A 19,286-nucleotide genomic window follows, 5' to 3' on the forward strand; every position below is an offset into this window, starting at 1 on the left:
CCTATGTGAAACCACAGCTGACGGATGCAACTTGACTGATGTGTCTTTAGCCTCAGTGGAGCAGACAGGGGCTCCTCCATCCCCCTTTCCCTACCACAGCTGACCCTGTGCTGAGCCAACCCAGGGAAGTGAACCAAAAACTAGCCCTATAAAAGAAAGCGAATACTTTTCCGGTGGTTTAGCTTCTGGAGCCAGCTCACTGTAGGGCTGGAAAAGCAGAAGTGCTGGCTCAAGGGAAACTGTAGCTGATGGGCTAAGCGGGAGGCAGAAAACCTCTACCACCCCACCAGTATCCATCGTGCTACCTGAAATTCATTGCATACCCCTGGCCCTGGATACATCACCTTCTGCGAGACCTCTGCTGTGCTGGTGGTACAAGTAAGGTGGTTCTTGCACTTGTGTCTGGTTTAGGATTTAGGGGATTTTCCTCCTTAATTTCCTGCGTTGCTCCTTCATGTTTCTACTCTGAAGTTCGTCCTTCAGTTGAGACAAGAAGGAGATGCCAGGATAGCTGAAGTGGTTTTGATGGGGGTGTGTTATGGCCAAATGAATGTTTTTACCTTGAAAATACATGGTTGATATGACTGTAGCTTTCCATTAGATTCCCTCTTTAATCTGGGCTGTGCAGTCAGCCTTTGAAGTGTATAGGCCTTTCTTTCAGCTTCAGGGTGCTTGAAAATTTCACAAAGGCAGAAAATGGCCTTTTCCATTACTTGCATATTCAACCTGAGGAAGTGGCTTTCAGCACAGCTATATTTGTAAGCTGCAGTCTCACTGGCTGCTGTGTTGGAACAAAACGCCTTGTCCCAAGGCACTCGCAGGAGGAGGCACCAGAGACAGCTAGATTTGGGGTGTCTTGGCTGGCCCCAGGCACTGCCTTTGAAGGTGACAGGCAGAGCAGATCCAGCACGGGGTGTAAACACTGTTGGAAGAAGGCAGCCTTGGCCAGGGGCAGAGCGATGATTGACAACTTCCTGTACTGCTGCATAAGGGATTAGGGAATGGCTGCCTGGCACATAACCCGGCAGTGCCGTGGGACTGCAGGGATGCAGCTCTGGAGCGAGCAGGCAAAGCTGGACTGTGGCCTCTCTGCACGATTGAGAGGGGGAAAAGCATTTGGCTCCTGGTGCTGAGCTGGAGCATCTGTCTGGGCAGTGATGGGAAGGGAGTTGAGTTGGAACTGTGGGGCAAATGACTGCGTTGCTCTTCCCTTCGTGAGGGAACCTGTAATTCCCACCTGCTGTGTAAACACTAGCAAGTCTGATTTGAATCTGTTGTCTTGTGTAACAGACAGAAAAGAAAAACCCAAAACAAACAGAGAGTTGAGGCTGCCTGGAGTGTGCCCTTGAATTTTGGATTCTCTCAAATGGTCAGGGTTGGGATTTGCTAGTTTGTTTGTTTGGGCTTTCTTTTTTTTTGGAGAGTTTGGAAAAGAAAAAGAGGAGTTTGGTAAAGCTTAGCAATGAAACATGCTTTTATATGAGGCTTTAAGCTTTTCCTTTAAGTTGACAGACTCCCCCTCCCACCCCTAGAAAGAAAAAACCAAGCAAAAAAGAAAAGCTGTAAAGAACCCCCACAACCTTCTTCTGACTGACAAAATATTGCAAGATGGTGTCCCCTCTGTCCCCAGGATGTGTTTGGTAGTAGCTGAGGATGAACAGCAGAACACAAGTTGGGGAGCTCAGAGTGGACCTCTGCCCAGTACAGAAATGCATTATAAAGAATTACATCTAAATAGGCCTGTTTCCTTCCCTCACCTGTCTAATGTGTTTTGTTAAGGGTCTGCTTGCCCTGTATCTCATAAATACTTCATGAAAATTAAATCAGAAGTGATTATAGGAAGCAGTTCATATGTCTCTGGCTCTTTCTGCAAAAGGAGAAGGAAAGACAGAAGTAAATAAGTACCATTACATTTTTAAGCAGAGCCTGACATATTTGCAGTGCATATGAAGAGGGTATTTTAAAAGTTTTCATCAGCTGTTGGATTCTATTTTGGTGATAAATTCCAGCTAAAATATCATTGATGCTCATAACTGTGGGAATAAATGACCCCTAACTGACTTCTTAAAATATTGTATCAGTCTGCTGTGGGAAGTTTGCATTTAACTTAGTTTTTTCTTCCTCTGTTTGTGACCTGGTGTATTATACAGGAGGACCACTGCTGAATTTAGAGGCTGCAGTGCACATAGCAGAGACATTAATGATGGATTAGATGCATCAATTCTTTTAGCTTGGCTAATTTAATTTTCATTAGCACTTCTTCCCCCCTCCTTGAAAGATCCTGTGTAGAAGAGCTGAGATTCAGTGGTGAGTTTTGTGGAGCCATCTGTTCCCAGCTGCGCTCAGCTGTCCAGTATTTAACACCCCCTTATGAACTTTCCTCCTTTATTTCCTAGCATCCTTACCCATCTTGCAAAAGGAATGCTTTTTGGCAGCATTGGATGTGCTAAGTTCCCTGTCAGCACCTGAAAATTAGGAGCTCCCCTTCCAGCCTCCCCCACCTCTGCTCTCCATACCTCCTGTGCCACCACATGGATGGTCAACTGAGGTCAGGGAGCTGACGCACAAATGATTTTGGGCTGCATTCCTGTGGTCCTGCACCCACGCATGCCCACAGAGCAGGTGATGGGACTGGTGGGGGGAGAAGCAGCGACCATCGCCTCCCCTCAGCAGCTCAGACCATGGTGGCCATTCTCTTGGCCTTAGCAGAGGACAGCTGTGGTAATGTGGATAATATTGTTAGAGAAAGGAGCTTTGCTAATCTTTGCCGAGCTGTACAAGCACAAATGTTGGATGCTGGAGCATCCCAGCAATGCTGTAGTCCGCACCGGGATGTCATTTTCAAGCCTCTGCAAACAGAAAATGCCACCCTCTCTCCTAGATGGTTTTTAAGCAATTGGTTAGCTTAAACAGTTCCCAGGTTTAAGTAAAAAGATCCTGTTGAAGCAGTGTAGCTTGTCTCAGCATGGAGAAATCCAATCAGGCCACAGCACGGAGGAGTTGCAGGAATGAAGAAGGAAGCGTGGGAGTCCTGGTAAGGAGAGGCGCTCCACATGGATGAGGACACAAGCGCCTTGTGGGTAGACAGAGCCACTCTGCTCTCACCGCTGTGCTGTGGGATTGCTGTGCTGCCTGGGGAAGCAGCCCTAGAAGCTGGGCTTGTGGTTTGGGTTTTTTCCCCCCTTAAAACATTCTGGTTTTCCCTTGTAAGTACCTGATGCAAAGACTTTCCTTTCCATCAAAGTGGTGCTCTAGCCCAGTGGTGCAGCGAGGGGGAGGGGTATCCTGGGAAGGAAGTGTTGTATATACCTGCTCAGAGCCTCTGGTCCAGGTCTGAGTCTGAGCAAAATGTGGTACTGACTTGCTTCAGTCCTCCTCTGACTTTTGCAGACAAAGTTTCTCTTTGTATCTCTTCAAATGCCTGCTTTTGCAGACGTGTCTGATGGCTTGTATGAGGCAAGTAGTGAAACAGGAAAATCTCCCTGAGGTTTCCCCCTTACCACATCTGAGTGTTTGTCATGTCATTTAATCGTGTCTGAGTCTCATATATTCTTTTCACTTCTTGAAGTGAGCTGTTAAGCCACATCTGTGGTCCATGCAGAACTGCCCAATGATGCCAGAGTCGGGTTTAGCAGGAGTTTAATGCAGATGATCTTGGTGCACTGAATTCTTGTAAATGTTCCTTAAGTTTTGCTGACTTCAGCCAGCACAGCCACCAGTATCTTTCTGGCACTAAAAGCTGTAACCACAAAAACTTAACATGAAAGAAGGTAGCAGTGAAAAATAGCTAGCCTTCTACACTTTATATTGGTATTTGTTTAAGGGATGACTAGAAAACAGTCCAAACATCTGAGAAATTCTAGTCCTGTTCTGGTGTTGGACAAGCCTGAATTCATGCTTATTTTAATGCTTGTGTACAGCCAATTAGTCTTTGAACTGAACTGGAATATGATCTAACATGAAGCTTTTCCTTCAAGACTTTCAACAGAGTAGAACTATGTTCAGCTCCAACCATCCCCAGTGGATGAGAGTGGCAAAATGTTTCCAAAATGTGTGGAAGCAATTTTCTGCAATATGATTTCTGTCTTGTCTTCAGTGATAGGAAACAAACAGAAATTTGACAAAAGCATTTTCATCCATGGCTTTGTCTTGCCATGACAAATTAAAAGCTTGTGCTTAGGAGACAGGAGTCTCAAATCTTAAAAGATTTTTTACACTGAATCTTTTTCTTAATACTTGGATAATCTAAGCTCCCTTTGAAATGGGCTGTCTTGAATACACAAGGCACACTTAGAGATGGATGGAAAATGTCAGCTGTTCCCTTTTCTAAATGTCTTGAATAGAGAGAAAAAGGTGTTTTGAGACAAAATTTAGGATTTGTGCTGTTCACTATCTGTGAAACTCAGAAGTGCTGTATCTCTTCAGGCTTTAAAAAAAAAAAAAAAGCTGGAGGAGAACAGAAGGACTTGTCCTGCTCTGGCAAGATTAAGCTGAGGGAGTTCTGGGAGACTATATTTTATCTTAATTTCTTTGGAAAGGTGGATGTTTCTTTGCCATGCATCCGAAATAACTCTCAGACTTCCTCTTTGTGAAGTTCCTAAACAGCAGCTCCGTAGATAAGCCCCAGACCAGCGCAGAGCTCGGTATCACTCGCTTGCTGTGCTGTTTCGCTGGCTTTATCGTTCTTCCTTTCCGTACTGATAGCACAGCTGTGCCTCCCTGTATTCCAGTGAAAGGAAAGGGTCAAGTGAAGAAGAGCTGCCTTGTGCCAGGGCTCCAAAGGGATTGCACCTGGGCAGAGCACACCAAGGGCTCCGGCTGCCAGTGGGGAGCCCACTGCAGGTCTCGGCCGGAGGTGGTCGGGCTGTGGCACGGGAGGATGCAGCTCTCTGGCTGTCACTTTTCCAGGCTCATCCTCAAGCCATGAGTTGGTGTGGAGCTGGTTTTCTTGTCCTGGGAATGGTAGGGATGCCTTCTCTAAAGATGAGGTTGGTGCTGGGCTCTTCTTCAACATATCCAGGCTTCTCCAGATGAACCCAGGAGTTGCTGCAATGAGCTTTGGCTATTGCAGAGGGATGCCTTCCATAAAGATAAGACTGTGAACCCTACCAAGTTTTGCTTTTCTGTGCTGCGTGTGAAGAGGCCCTCTTGGATCTGGGTGTTGTGGTGTGTGGGCTTGCATGGCGGTGGGAGATGGGCAAAGTGAAGGGGGGCAATAGAGAGCAGGTTGCCTTGTGCTTTGTAAAGGCCAGGCTGGCATGAGTTTTTGATTCCTTCAGGACCATTACTTGCAAAGCTAATTGTTCAACATCATGGAACATCAGTTCCCCCCTCCTTCATGCAGCCATTAAAATTCTAGAGAGGAAAAAATTCATCTTGTCTTGCTTGACCCACAATTATTTTTGACAGTAAATCCTTTAGCTGGCAGAGAGCACTTCTGGAAGTTTTAAGTGACAGAACTCTATAATTTCCCTCTGGCAGCCAATTTCTGACAAGCTGCCACAGATTGTATTGCTTCATAATTTTGAGAGGAATCTTTCTTTTTTTTTTGTAGTCAGCTTTGCATGTTGCATCACACAGAGTGAACATATTCTGTGAAGCCATTAGAGGCTAGGTGATCAGTCCAGTTCAGAAGCAGGAGAAGGCTTCTTTTTCTCATATTTTTTTCATACATGCTCATCTATGCCTATTGCTTAGGTATCTGATTAGCCTTCTTGTGTAACAAATCCATTTCAATGAGAAATAAACTGCAGTAAATGATTAACATAATCTTCTTTACTAATGACTGGGGTTTTTTAATTTAATGAGTCACTTCTGAAAGTCTGAGGGGGAAACAAGGACATGGTTTTCTTTTTTTTAAATTACCACAGTGCCACCGTTTGCCAGTAGAAGCCCAGTGTTGTTTCTTAAAGCAGCCATACCACACATGCAGTACGTGTGCTTGCTCAGATATGTCCAGCTTGCTTGCAACAGGAAATGTGTTGCACAGGTTTTATAAAATTACTCTTATGGTTGTGATTAATGATTTTGTTATCCAAGCAGTGAAACCACAAGAGTTTGTGATGGCTATAGCAGTCAGAAGGTTCTGGTACAAGCAGCACAAATGTCTCCTAATTGAGAGTTTGAGGGCATGTTGAAACAGAGTTTCTTATCGGACTCCCTGTTCCAGCAACTTTAGTTTTGGGTTCTTTTCTCTTTTGTGACTACCGGGCATGTTTTCAATAGTTTCCCCTCAAACCCAAATGCTGGAGCTGGATTGGTTTCAACAGGTTTTAGAAGAAGATGGTGTTTCTCTGAAAGACCAGTGGCTCAGTGGTTTGGGACCCGATTTTCCATCAGTGAAATAGCCTGGCTCTGGAGACCATGTCCTTTCTCGATGTATTCCTGTAGGTGAGTGTGTTGTATTTGGATGACTTGCAGCAAATCTCTCATGTCTCCACCCTTCGCCCCCCTCCCCAAAATTTTCTGTGCTATGCTGATGATAGAAAATCCCAGCCAAGTCCCAGTGTTGTTGTGGGGGACAGAAATTGTTCCCTGTTTCCCTCACTGACGAAGTCTTGCCATCATTTGTTCTTAATGGCACTTGGCTGAAGATGAGTGTGCCTTTTCTTTGAGAACATGCCTGATTGTCACTGGTCACCAAGTCCAGGTTCAGTCCCAGTGGAGTGGCACTGAGAGAAGAGTACACCTTCAGAGGCCTGAGGCATCATCATGCCTCTAATCCTTGGTCGATTACTTCCTTCTGAGGGCTTCCCTCTGGCTTCTTGAACTGCATTTTAGCTGTGGGCACCATCAAAAGTACCTCCTTCTGCATGAACCTTATTGAGCCTGTTCCAGTGAATGCCTCATGATCTTCCTTTCTGAAGGATGCTGGAAGAATAATCCCTTCCTGCTCACGTTTCTATGGGACTCACAATTCAGTAGAGTTCTCATCTTCTTGTTCCCTTCCACGATCTCTTTCCCAGGCTTCTCCCATCTCTTTTCCCAGGAGAGACCTAGGATATTTAGTTAGCTGTTGTTGAGAAGCCATCCCATGTCCTCTATGGTCCTGGCCATGGCTCTGTGAGCTTGCCATGGTGGAAGTACCCTTATTGGACCAGTGTGGAGGAGGGCCAGCACCACAGAGAGCTTGGAGAAGCACAGCAGATACATGCAGTGCCTCGGCAATTGTCTTTGTGGCTGCTGGTTTTTTTTAACCTGTTGCTGGGCCACCAAGTGGACACTGTCACAGAGCTGCCTATTTTAATCCCAAGACCTCTTTCCTGAACAGCAGTAACTGGCTCAGAGGGCATCATTCCATGTGTCAGACCAAGGTGTTTATGTCACATTGCACTTTAGGGTTAATTATGTTTAGGGGCTTTTTAACATCTAGCATGTTAAAAGTCTTTCAGCATTATGAGATTCTTAAATAAGTTTTCAGGGTCAGCTTTCATTTTGACTCTCATGAATAACTTTAGTTCCATCAGAAAACTGTGTCATCATCTTGTTCATCTCTCTCCTCATATCATTGATGAGTATGCCCACCAGCACAGGTGAGGAGCCTGTGGGGTTCACTGGTGACCTTCTGCTTGGAAGGCCAGTATTTTCTACCTCTTTTTTTTTCTTCAATCCTCAGACCACACATTCATGTATGTTGAGAGCACTCTTCTCCAGTCAGTTTGAAACTTCAGTCAGGGAACCTTGGTGGAAAGTACCAGTGCTTATCCCAGCTGATGGTCAGCAAGGTAACTCTGCAGATACTGCCTTTGTGAACCAGCTACTGCCTTTAATGTCACCAACCAGGAGTCAGCATAAACTTCTTTGTGGACGGGTGAGCAGAGACCCAATCTTGGATAGCTTGATTTCCCCTTTCTAAGTGCTTAGAATAAGTAGTTGTGTTGGCAAACTGCCCCTCTAATCTGGGGACACTGAATGTGGAAATGCAGCAATTTTTAATAAGGTGAAAGCGGAGAGCAGCGGCGCAGCCTCTGGTATGCTGCAAACAGGTTCTGTAGCCATGTCAACACATGTGGAGGAGAGGCTTGGTTGCCCTGATGGGTGTAAAGGAGAAGAAGGTGTGGAGGAAAGCAAAGGTAGATACAAATCAGGCAAGATAAAAATCACTACAAGCTCTTTTCTGTTGCCTATTGCAGAAATGCTGCCTTCCCGGAGAGGCAGCAAATAGCACAGTGCTTGGAGGGCTGGTTATAGCTCCCAGCTGCCCTGCTGAGATTATCGAGGAGTTATATCCAGTTTGGGTGGGATTTTTATTTTCATCTAGGACAGGGAGGCAGTTGCAGGACAGTATGTGCAATGACCTCCCACTGGGTAATTTCCCCAGGCTGCGTTGTTTGGACCATGAGCACCCATAATGTTTTCGAAGTGTATCCACAAAAGGCTTGTCCCAGCAGGGCTCAGCTGTGGATACAGTGAAGGGTCCTGCCTGCTGCCATGGTACCATTTTAAGGCCCTGCCTCTTTTTTGCTTCATGTCAGTGGAAGTTTAACTTTGAGACCAGGCTGGGGCTGCCTGGGCCATGGGGTGTGTTGTGTGGCTTTCTGAGGAGCTTAAATCACAGCTCAGCATCCTGGTCTGCACCACATATAGAAAAAAGGTACTTGTGTGAGTGCCATCATGGCTGTTGTAACTAAAAACTCTTCTCAGAGTTTTCAAAAGAGTTGTAAGCTTAATGTTACTACAAAATGTTTGTAGGAGCTGCTCATTTTCTTTTGAAATGTCTCCAAAATGTGCTAGATACTGTAGGACCTGAAGCTAAGTGCACAAGAATTAGCTTGGAAAGGTTTAAACTCCAGCTTTGAAATGCTTTTGTCTAATAAAAGTTACAAAGACTGGGCTGATGAAACCTCTTTTTTAAAAGAGCCTGAATATTGGTGCAGTTACACTTCAGAGGTGGTGTTAACTATGTTTAGAGTTGATCTGCTTCTATGTACTTGTTTAAAAAAAAAAAAACCTAAAACAAACACATGCATTAAAAGTCTGTTCTTAATGGGAGTCAGCCATTCAAAACTCATCCTGCTTGTTGTACCTCTCAGATAACCCAGCCTGGCTTTACATCACACTGCAAACAACTGTGTATTTGATTTCAACAAAATAAGTTGGGAGCTCGGTGCTTTTAAAGTGCTATAAGAGTTAAAGAGAACCAACATCTATTTTTGTGTTGCAATGCTTCAAGGTGTTCTCACCTTTGGACAGAGTCTTTCAGAGTGCTGTTTTCAGAATAAACAAATATTCACAATGAGGGTTCTTTTATTCTTGGAGCAAGAAATGTGTCTAGTACGATTTATTGGAAAATAGTGTTTAGAGAGTGCATTCTTGACAAGGAGAGAAGCTTTTCAGGTAAAACCAGTCTTCTGCTACTGCTGATACAATTCTTCTCTGCTCTTGAGGTTGTGTCTCAACTGACTGCAGTGGCAATCGGGAACCTTTTCCATGGACTTGTAGCTGCTGCACATCTTGTTAGTTGAGATGAGGATGGGGTGGAGATTTTTTTTTTTCAAGCACCAGTGTTTCAGGCATGTGCAGTGCTACAGCTGTTCTGTTTGTTGTGCATGGAGGCTCTCCTTTTCCTGCTCTTGGTTTGCTGGTGCATTTAACAGCTGTCTGTTGATATTCATGGTAATATGAAAAAGCCCAAAACCTACAAATAAAATTAATGGGCAAAATCCTGAATATTGTATGGCAACTGTTTTAACCAAGGAAGGTCTATGGAGAGATGATGGCTGACATTATTACCCCACTGTGTGTTTCTGCAGGAAGATAAATATGATTGTTAAGAAGCAGCAGGTATTGGCAACAGCATGTTCTTGTGTGATATTTCACCCTTTTGTGATCATTGTTGCATAATGATGTGGTTAATTAACCTAAAGAAAGTGCTCACAAGGAAGCCAGGAATGTATAAAAACACAAGTAACATTTATTTCACATTAATTGTGAGTGGCTAAAAAGTGACAAAACAAGAAAAAAAAGTCCTGAGGTTTTTAAAGGAAAGCTGATTATTCAAGTAGCCTGTGATGAACTGGAATTCAGTGAGTGTTTGGAGAATGTGTAAAGGTTAACAAAATTGCCAGTATTTTTGTAGCCTGGGTAACTGGTGGGGTACAGCGTGGACACACAGATGCTCTGTCTGAGCCTGCAGGACCTGCAGGATTGTGTCATTTGCTGGGGTTTAACTTCGCTCTTCAGAGGTAGCTCCTGGTGTAAACTCATCATCCCACCATGCCCAGGATAACAAATAACATGCCAAGCAAATACGAGTGGTGTTGGTGAATATGTCACGGGCAGGCTATGGCATATTATTTTTCCATGTGTGTGGCGACAGCTTTTATGGCCTGGCAACAGATCTGCCTCTTTCAAATATTTTATGTGAAACTTCATGAAGCCTCCAGCGGTCAGGTGTTGCCAATGTTGCAGGTGTGCATGAAGTCAATGAGTGGCAAAACATCTCTTAATGCCCTGTGTGGTAACAGCTGAATGTATGATGATTTTTTTCCGCCCTTTCCATTTAAAACAGAATGCTACAGATAGCTCCTCCAACTCCTCTCAGAAAAGGGAACAGCCTGTGCGAACTCTGGCTTCTCCTGCATCCTGCGAACATCGAAGAATTTGCACTCGTGGCCACCTTCACGACCATTACAGCTCTGACCACTACCATCTAGAACAAGTAAGGTTTCTTCCCAGTGTTGTGACCTCTGTCTGCCAGAGCTAAGGCTGGTGGTTGGTTTTCCTCCACATGCTTGAGAGAGAACTCCCTCCTTCTGCTCTCCCTGTTTCTTTCTCAGTTAGTTTTAAATGGCTTCCTGTTATTAAAAAAAGGGGAGGAGAGGAGGGATAACACTAAGGTTTAGCATGTTGTGTTGTACCACAAGCACACAGGCCAGTGTAGGACTGTGACCATTGTGCTCCCTCCTGAGCCAAAGGCTGAAACTCTGTGATGGATCACGGTGAGGGGCATATAAAGAAGGAAAGACACAGTTGTTAAATATTGGCTCTTCATGAAGCAAGGAGACCGTGATTACCAGTAGCAAAGTGAGCTTATTTCTTTTTTCTCCCTCCTTCCTACTTCCACAGTCAGTACCACGATCCTACCGGCACGTCAACTTTCCAGACGATGATGAGGAGATAGTGCGCATCAATCCTCGGGAAAAGATTTGGATGACTGGATATGAGGATTATCGCCATGCCCCAGCACGAGGAAAGAACTTTGATCCTGATGACATGGACTCCTACGTACGTTTTGCCAAAAGCGAGGCCTCGAAACACGAATACACTTATCCTTACGTAGACAACTCAGACTTTGACCTGGGTGAAGATACCAAGGGTGCTGTGATAAAGACTCAACCTGTCAAATTCAAGCCCAGGAGGAAGGAAGATGGTGAGAGGTCGCGGTGCGTGTACTGCAGGGACATGTTCAACCACGAGGAGAACAAGCGGGGTCAATGCCAGGATGCTCCAGACCGTGTCAAGACTTGCATCCATCGAGTGAGCTGTATGTGGTGCGCAGACACTATGCTCTATCACTGTATGTCCGACCCAGAAGGAGACTATACAGATCCTTGCTCGTGCGACACCAGTGATGAAATGTTTTGCCTCCGGTGGATGGCCCTTATCGCCTTGTCTTTCATTGCTCCATGTATGTGCTGTTACTTGCCGCTTCGGGCTTGTTACCACTGTGGGGTCATGTGCAGGTGCTGTGGTGGAAAACACAAAGCTGCTGGATGACTACAGATGCATTCAAAGTGTTAGGTTTTTCCTGTAGTTCAAGGAACACGTTGGTTTTGGAGCACTGAGGTCACTCACTTTAATGCAGCCACTGTGCCCAACAGCATCCGGAAACCACCAGTTTGGATCACTTTACATTGGGTCATCTGGGGCTCACACTGCATTGATTTGCTCATCAACTGTTCTAACTAACTAACCTACAGCATAGACTTTTGTATTATTAATCTGTAATCAAAACAGACTGTCTTGTACATGTTTATATATTTTTTTTTCATTTAAAATGAGTTTGAGAGAAGAACTGCTTTAAATGGTGGTGGATTGTAGAACATCTCCAGGTTGTGTCTGTCTTGCCTCCGCTTGTGTGGTACCATCAGTGTGTTAGCAAGCTTTGGCATTTCTAGAAATGGGGCGGTGTAGTGAATGAAATCTCACTTGGAAGATATTTTAACTTACCGTCAAGCTATTGTGCGTGTATAGAAGGTGTGCTAGTAACAAACTTGTACCACAACAACAGTATTTCTGTCACTGGTTTTCTTTGGGTTTTTTGTTCTGTTTTCCAAAGCTAAAATAGCCATCTAAGCTGCAGTTTCTCTTCTAGGGTCCATCGTCATTTCCTTCAGCAAACATCTTAAATTATTTCTCTGTTCGTAAACCTCTGTGAACAGAAAGTAAGGCTCAGTTACCATAGTCACATAACCATTGAGAATCTGGTAGTCCTCCTTACCTGTAATCATTTCAGACCACTACTTGAAAGGGAAACTTAAAATTTAGGCTTTTCTCTTTTCCCTAAATAACATTGGAAAAATAAAACTGTGTTTTCAGAGCTCTGCCCAAAAAGAAAGGGAACTTCTTCATTAGCCAGCAACATAGTGATCTGTGAATAAAACACTAAGGTTCCAGATGAGGAAGATTGTTGATATGCAAAGAATTACTAACAATGCAATGTCAAAAGCACTATTATGGCAATTTTGGGGAAATGCTGCATTAAGTGGTGGATTATATGGAAAATCGTGTGTGTTTGTTTTCTGTATACATGAGCATGAGAACATTCGCGTCCACTGTAGTACCAACATTTAGCAATCTAAGCAGGTATTTAAAAATCCAAAGCCAGGATGTTAACTACCACTTCCAGTCTGTGACCTGCGGTCCCAATCCTCCAGATACTTCCACGGCCGGCGTTGCTGTGAGCCTGTGTGTGGGATGGAGCATGTGAGTCTTTGCAGGAGCCAGACCGAGGCGTCTGCCTGGCTTTCCCCCTCCCCAGTTCCCCACCCAGGTTTATCAAGTGGATGCATAAGGTGCATACAGCAGGATAATACTACTTTAATTTTTTTTTTAATTATTTTTTTTTAATGTCATGTTGTCTTGTGTACAAGGCTTGTAATTAGCTTGGAAAAAGAGTATTTTTCTAATATATTACAAGGAATAGCCAAATAATTTTTATTAAAAAATAAAAAAAATGATTTAGCGCAGTGAGCTCTAACTAGCATAGTACAATCCGAATACTTTGAGGCAGCTAGGGATTGGCTTGTCAAAGCTGGCACTGCTGTTCCTGCCATAATTTCTTTCTGCAGTAAATTGCCAGTGGACGCATGTCCTTTCCCTCCCTCTATTGCACATTGACATCAGTCTTAAAAGAGAGGAATTTTTTTTTTAAGAATTAATTTGCCAAATAAATGTAAAAGGAACGCTTGCCATTCTTTCTTGGTGGAATGTCCCAACGGTTCCTCTGAGAGTTAATCACAGCTTTTTAGTCAACCATGAATTAAGTATGCAATGTGCTTATTATACACTATAGAGTTGGGTAGGTTTAATTCATAGCAGTTACTGGGGATTTTTTTGGTTGGAGAAAAAAAAAATGAATGATAGTGGAAAAGGGATGGAGTGTTACACTCTGGGTGATGTGTCTGGGTTTGCTGAATGAAATACAAATATTTTGTGCCTAATAGCAGTTGACAAATCTCTCAATGGTGTCTAGTAAACATCAAGCCAGCCTCGTAAAAAAATAATTAATGAAACAACCTTTTCCTTTTATTTCTGTTCTCAAAAGTTGTTTCATGTAAACAAACATCTGTAAGATCTTCTCTCTATAAAGCACAACACTACAAAAAGATCTTGCAGTTTTTTGTCCGGTCTTGAAGTGCCCCTATTTATTTAAGTAAAATAGACATACTCCAAGCCTTTCTGTATGTCTGAAAATAAAAGTTATAAAAAAAAAGTCCCTCTTTTTTATTTTTTTTTCTTTTCCTCCTCCTTCCTCCCTCTTCTCTTGGGTTTTTGTAATACTTGTAGATTTTGCTGCGTACGTTATTTGGTTCATGATGGCAGTGGTGTAAGGGCACAAGGATAGAAATGGGTGGTTTTTTGTAAATATTTCTCCTTAATTTTCACACTGCTGCTGAACAGTGTGTAGCATTCTCCCAGTCAGCTTTGCAATACTGACATCAATCATTTGAGAGAAATTATTCAGATTTTATTTTTGTATCTGTGGTAACAAAAACATTAACCAATTTTTTTTTCCTGTTGTGGAAAGGTTTTGGTTTTTTGTTTGTTTGTTTTTTTCCAAGCTATTGCTCACGTTAACAAATTAAAGTGCCTGAAGCCTCATCATTATGTATCTATATACTAAAAGTTAAAACCCTGTTGTATTGATTTTTATAAGCCTTTTTACCTCTGTGTAAAAAAAAATATATATACAAGTGTATGATGTACATTTTAGTTCTTAACTTCTTTTTTTATTGTTTCTAATATGTATGATCAGTGTAGCTATTGCTTTAAAATGTACCATGTAAATATAAATACATCATATCAAAACGATGTTGTTTATTGTCAAAATGATGCTATTTATTCTTGTTGAGGTGGCTGGGAAGTGAGGGGGAAACAGAATGGGGGCATCTCCAGAGCTTGGGGTTTCTAAGGAAAAAAATTGCTTTATTTTACGATTTTGGGTGGCAAAGGCTGCTAAGCTTTGGGCACAGGCCATTCTCATGCGGACACAGCAAGGGAGGCCAAGGACGGGTGGGTTTTTCAGGTGATTTTTAGGTGTTTTTCAGATGTTTGGCACATTTGGCAGGAGGATGCAGCCTGGTGGCATCAGGCCCCAGTAGGCCCTGGCAGCCATGGCAGCGGCCAAGGCTCCCTCCTGCTCTCCCTGCTCGTCTCCCCTGAGGCCTCACCCCACACACAGCTTTGGGCTGAGTTAGAGGTGCAGCAGGGCTATTGTTATTTTACCTTGTTTCATCTCAGCAGGGCTCCAAGGAGAAGGGGGGAACAGGGAAAGGCTGCAGATGTGGCTGCCGAGCAAGGGCTGTCCTAGTTGCTGATGGCCCACAGAGCAGGTTTGCAGCCGCTGGGAAGGAGAGATGTCTGAGGTGCCTGGCACTGCCATCCCTGCTCAGAGAGGTTTAGCACGGAAAGAGAATGACCCAGTTGAAATGGATACCAAGCTGCTGCCAATCGACTGGGACAACCAGGGGGAAACCAGTGAGTATATCTGAATTTTTGTAATTATTTCCAACAGCTTGGTCAGGCCAACACTGACCACATCTGCAGAGCCCAGGTTTATTTTTCTGTAGGTAAGTGCTAACTGAGCTGTTGCTCCTTTTTTATGTGCTGCTGCTTGTTTTGCTGTTGAACAACAAAGCTGCCTCGAGCAGTATGTAAGAGAGGAGGCAAAGAGCACACTTCTTATTCCTTTTTATTTGTGTTTACATAATCCTAGAAACATTATATGCTCATATAAACAAAGATTTCTGTGTACATTTATTATACAACTAATGGTATGTATATGTTACATGATTTTAAAAAGACTTGCCGCCCTTATGAGAAGTGCTCACTGTGGGTATGGTGCTGTGTTCAGGACTTGGTGCACACAGAATCACTCCGTTTGTGTTGGTGTTTGGCTCCATCCACAGCAAAGCTGCAAAGTGTTGCTCACAGTCCATCACACTCTCTTGACTAATGGAGAAGAACTCCAACCCTATTCCCTGGCCATTTGGATTTAGCTTGTCCCACAAAATGCCTGGCTAAACCATGTTTCTTGCAGCCTGCAATGTCCTCTTCCTTTCATCTGTGAATCAAAGGTGTTGCTTATGCCTGGAGGTTTCTAAACTGAACCAGAAAATATTACATTTGGGCACTGGATCTGTGGAAAATGCAAGTGTCATCAAGATAGGAGGCACCATGAACATCAACCAACTTTCTGCCACATAATTTACTCCTGCTGTCTGTCTGGGACAGGTACTGTCCTCTTGGTAGGATGCAATCACAGATACTGTAAGCTTGCAACCATATGTTGAATATTTTATGGTTTAATAAATCTAGTTCACTAGTAAATTTATTACAAAATACATTTTAGAATAATATCCTCACCCAGACTGAGTTTTAGGGTCTGTCAAATGCAGCTTGGCATTTTCCAGCAGGGACTTGACAGCGAATGTGCTGCTACCATTGCCTGGGTCAGAGTGACTCTCCAGGCGTCTCTTTACCCTGCTTAAGCAGCAGCTGTGCTGACCCCATTCACACCCAGGCTTTTCATGTGGAGAGGCATCCTTGGGTTCAGACAAACACAGTTCCACCTGTGTGAATTGTTCTCCTTGTAGCTTGTGAAACTGAGGAGTCAGAGGGTAAGGAGAGGATTTTCTTGACTGCTCCCTCAGGAAGCCTACAAAAGCTTCTAAGAAGCCTCTCCTCATAGAAGCAGCATCAGGTCAGGAATGGCAGAGTGGAGGGCAGCTGCAAGGGATAACCAGTCTGGGTCCCTCCAGCTCTGTTCTTCTGTATAACAAGCATTTCTCAGGAATGCAGCTGCCTAGCGTTGCCTTAAGGGGCAGGATGCATGAGAGGAATTCACCTGGCCTCCTTTAATCACTCGGTAGGAAGTTTTTCTCACTCTGCTTGGAGAGCTTGTAATTTAAATAGGCAAAAAAGACTTACTCCTGTTGAGAAAACAAGTCCAAGAGTTTGAATGACTTCCATAAAGTCATATGGGGGTTTTGTGACACAATCTGGCCTGGAGTATCCTGAGCACAAGTTCACCACCGTCTTCATCCAAAGGTGATTTCTCCTGTCATCCTGGAGATTAATCAGGAAGTTCAGGCTTTGTCAGGAGCCTTGCTGCATGGAGCATAAACCAAGCTGCCAGCAAGGAGTGTGTAAATCTCCTTGCTCTACTAATTCCACTTAAAAATGCAAATTTGAAGTAGCTGTCAGGATGCCTGGAAACGAGGTTTTGCATGTGTTCTCAGTTCTTACCACAGATAGAACTTGTCTTTTGTAATAAAAGAAATGCAGCCTTTTTCTGTGAGAGCAAGGAGGAGATGCTTTCCTTTGTTCAGCGCACAATGTTAGGAGAGTTAACATCCTCCTAACTCCTTGTCCTTTTCCAGGATGTTCAGTCTATTGGTATTTTCTTAACATTTGTACTTAGGCAATTAAATTCCTTAGAATCTTGATGACATACGTGGAAATAAATAGAAAAATGTTTGGCTTCCGCCCAGAGACAAGATATTTAAATGGTGGAAAGTATGTGTGTATTTTTGGGGTCGTATACTTAGATCCCCACAAATATTTTTAGTTGCTTCCCTGCAGTAATGCACAACCATCCCATGCCATTCATCTCATTCCCTCATTCCCCACTTGTAAATTCATTTAGGAAGAGTTGACAGACTTTGGTTTGGCTTCTGTTAGATTCCAAGCCTGCTGCCTAACGCCATGTGAGACGGGATCTCACGGCAGCGCTCTGGGTGGTTGTAAAGAGAAAGGTTTGTGAGGACTGTAACGCATCCCATCTCTCTGCGTGAGCCATCCGAGGTGGCGAGGAAAGGACAAAGTGATTTTCAGGCTTAATGTAGTTCATGTAATCACCTAAGAAGTCACTGATGTTAGGAGTAAGTATCGTTGCCTGAGGGAGTGAGAATTAATGCATACTTTGGGATGGATAAGACATTGCCAAGTCATACACAGCCTTAAACTTAATTCTTATCTAGATTACTTAATTATTATTAATTATATAGAAAATGTCACACAAACTGGCATTCCCTTTTTTGCATTTTCTGAGGTTATGTCACAATGAGCTACTGAATTGGCCAACATCTATTTTAAGGCAAGTGACAGGAGTACTATCAGGCTTAGTGCTTTGAGCAAGCACTTTGCTGATTTTCACACTCTTAATTTCCCCACTTCAGTGTTGTGCCAATGTTATCTTATTAACTGATAGAGCTCTTAATGTGACATTTCAGTTGTAGAAAAGAAGAACAGGGATAGGGAACTTGTCAATACAGGGAGACCCTTGAAGTATCAAGTCTGATATGTTTCCAAATGTACCCTATCTTCAAATCTGAGATTTACAGTATGCAGATTACATTTAGCTCCGACCTGATTCAGAAACTAAAAGCTAGGACACTTCTAAAATTTGAAGCATTATCATCCTTGTGCCCCAGAGAGTAATTTCCAGCTTTAAAAGCCCAATTCCTGGGCTGAACACAAGTGATTTCACTTTAAAAGTGCTTACTCTTTACAACTTCCTGAGAACAATGATAAAAGCCAGGTTACAAAGTATAACTTTCAACCACATTTTGCAAAAGTGCTGGCCACAACTTACAGCAGAGAGTATTTTGGTGTGGGCAGCCAAAAGAAGCAGTACTCCGCTGGTTTTGTTTGGGAGTCTGAATATTGCAAAATTCAAATCCCAATAAACTTGTTTCAGAAAACTCTGAACAGCTGGGAAAAAAAAGGAAATAGAAGTTAGGACTGAATGCCGATGTAGGATATATGGTTCATCCTAGATACGAACATAAGAAGAAATACAATCTTTTTTTAAATTTCTTTTGAGGGATACCTGAAAGGAAGCTCCCATTGTCACAGTAATGTGTGGGTATGGGGCCTGATGTTCAAGCTGAAGTGCCCCCAGCAGTTTCCATGTATTCCTGTCAGGAAGGGCGGATGGTCCATGCCTCCAAGAGGAGCGTTCAGACCAACACCGGGGCTCTGGCTGTCGAACTGGAAATGTATATGTACATACGCATATGTATGTGAATATCCTTTTGGAACAGAAATCCAAAACTACCAACATGATCTAAAAGCCTGAGTGATAGCTACCCTTTAAATAACTAAATAAAGAGGTAAAACTCCAGCTGTGTGGCTGACCCTGGTGGCTTGGCAACAATGAATGGGGTTTTCTGTGCAGTGACCCCAAGTCTTGAGGATGGCTGCAGGATTTCTCTGTTCGCTCAGTGAATAGATCTCATTGAACATCCTCATCTTGAGCAAAGCCCCAGAACCTTATTAAGTGGTTGAGCCAGCCACAGAAATGAGAAGGCTTCCAAATAGCAAGCCAAATAGCAATAGGATGAAGCAGAGAGATATATTCTGCTCAGAGGAGTTTTCTGCTTTGCTGTGGCTCAAGGGTCACGTGCTGGATGGTCAATGATGCTGTTTCTCAGGGGCCATTGACTGGGCTCTGGGGAAACCATGGGCATTTTGGCAAGCAGGAAAGCCTGTGCATTCATTCATCTCTGAAATGGAGGGGTTTGTGGCAAGCCATTTGGCCAGAGCAAGGCAGCCATTGC

General features: G+C 43.5%; 1 protein-coding gene across 1 annotated transcript in view; it reads left to right on the top strand.

Moving 5' to 3' along the window:
• The window catches only part of SPRED2 (sprouty related EVH1 domain containing 2), a 59,912-nt gene extending 45,384 nt beyond the window's left edge, over positions 1-14,528 (top strand). Inside the window, exons 5-6 of the mRNA XM_069009072.1 lie at positions 10,511-10,660; positions 11,068-14,528. Of these exons, the coding sequence (XP_068865173.1) occupies positions 10,511-10,660; positions 11,068-11,718 (801 nt within the window). The 3' untranslated portion in view covers positions 11,719-14,528. The remainder of the gene's footprint in view (positions 1-10,510; positions 10,661-11,067) is intronic.
• The last annotated feature ends 4,758 nt before the right edge of the window (positions 14,529-19,286 follow it).

This window comes from Aphelocoma coerulescens, chromosome 3 (genome assembly GCF_041296385.1).
Source record: "Aphelocoma coerulescens isolate FSJ_1873_10779 chromosome 3, UR_Acoe_1.0, whole genome shotgun sequence".
NCBI lineage: Eukaryota > Metazoa > Chordata > Aves > Passeriformes > Corvidae > Aphelocoma > Aphelocoma coerulescens.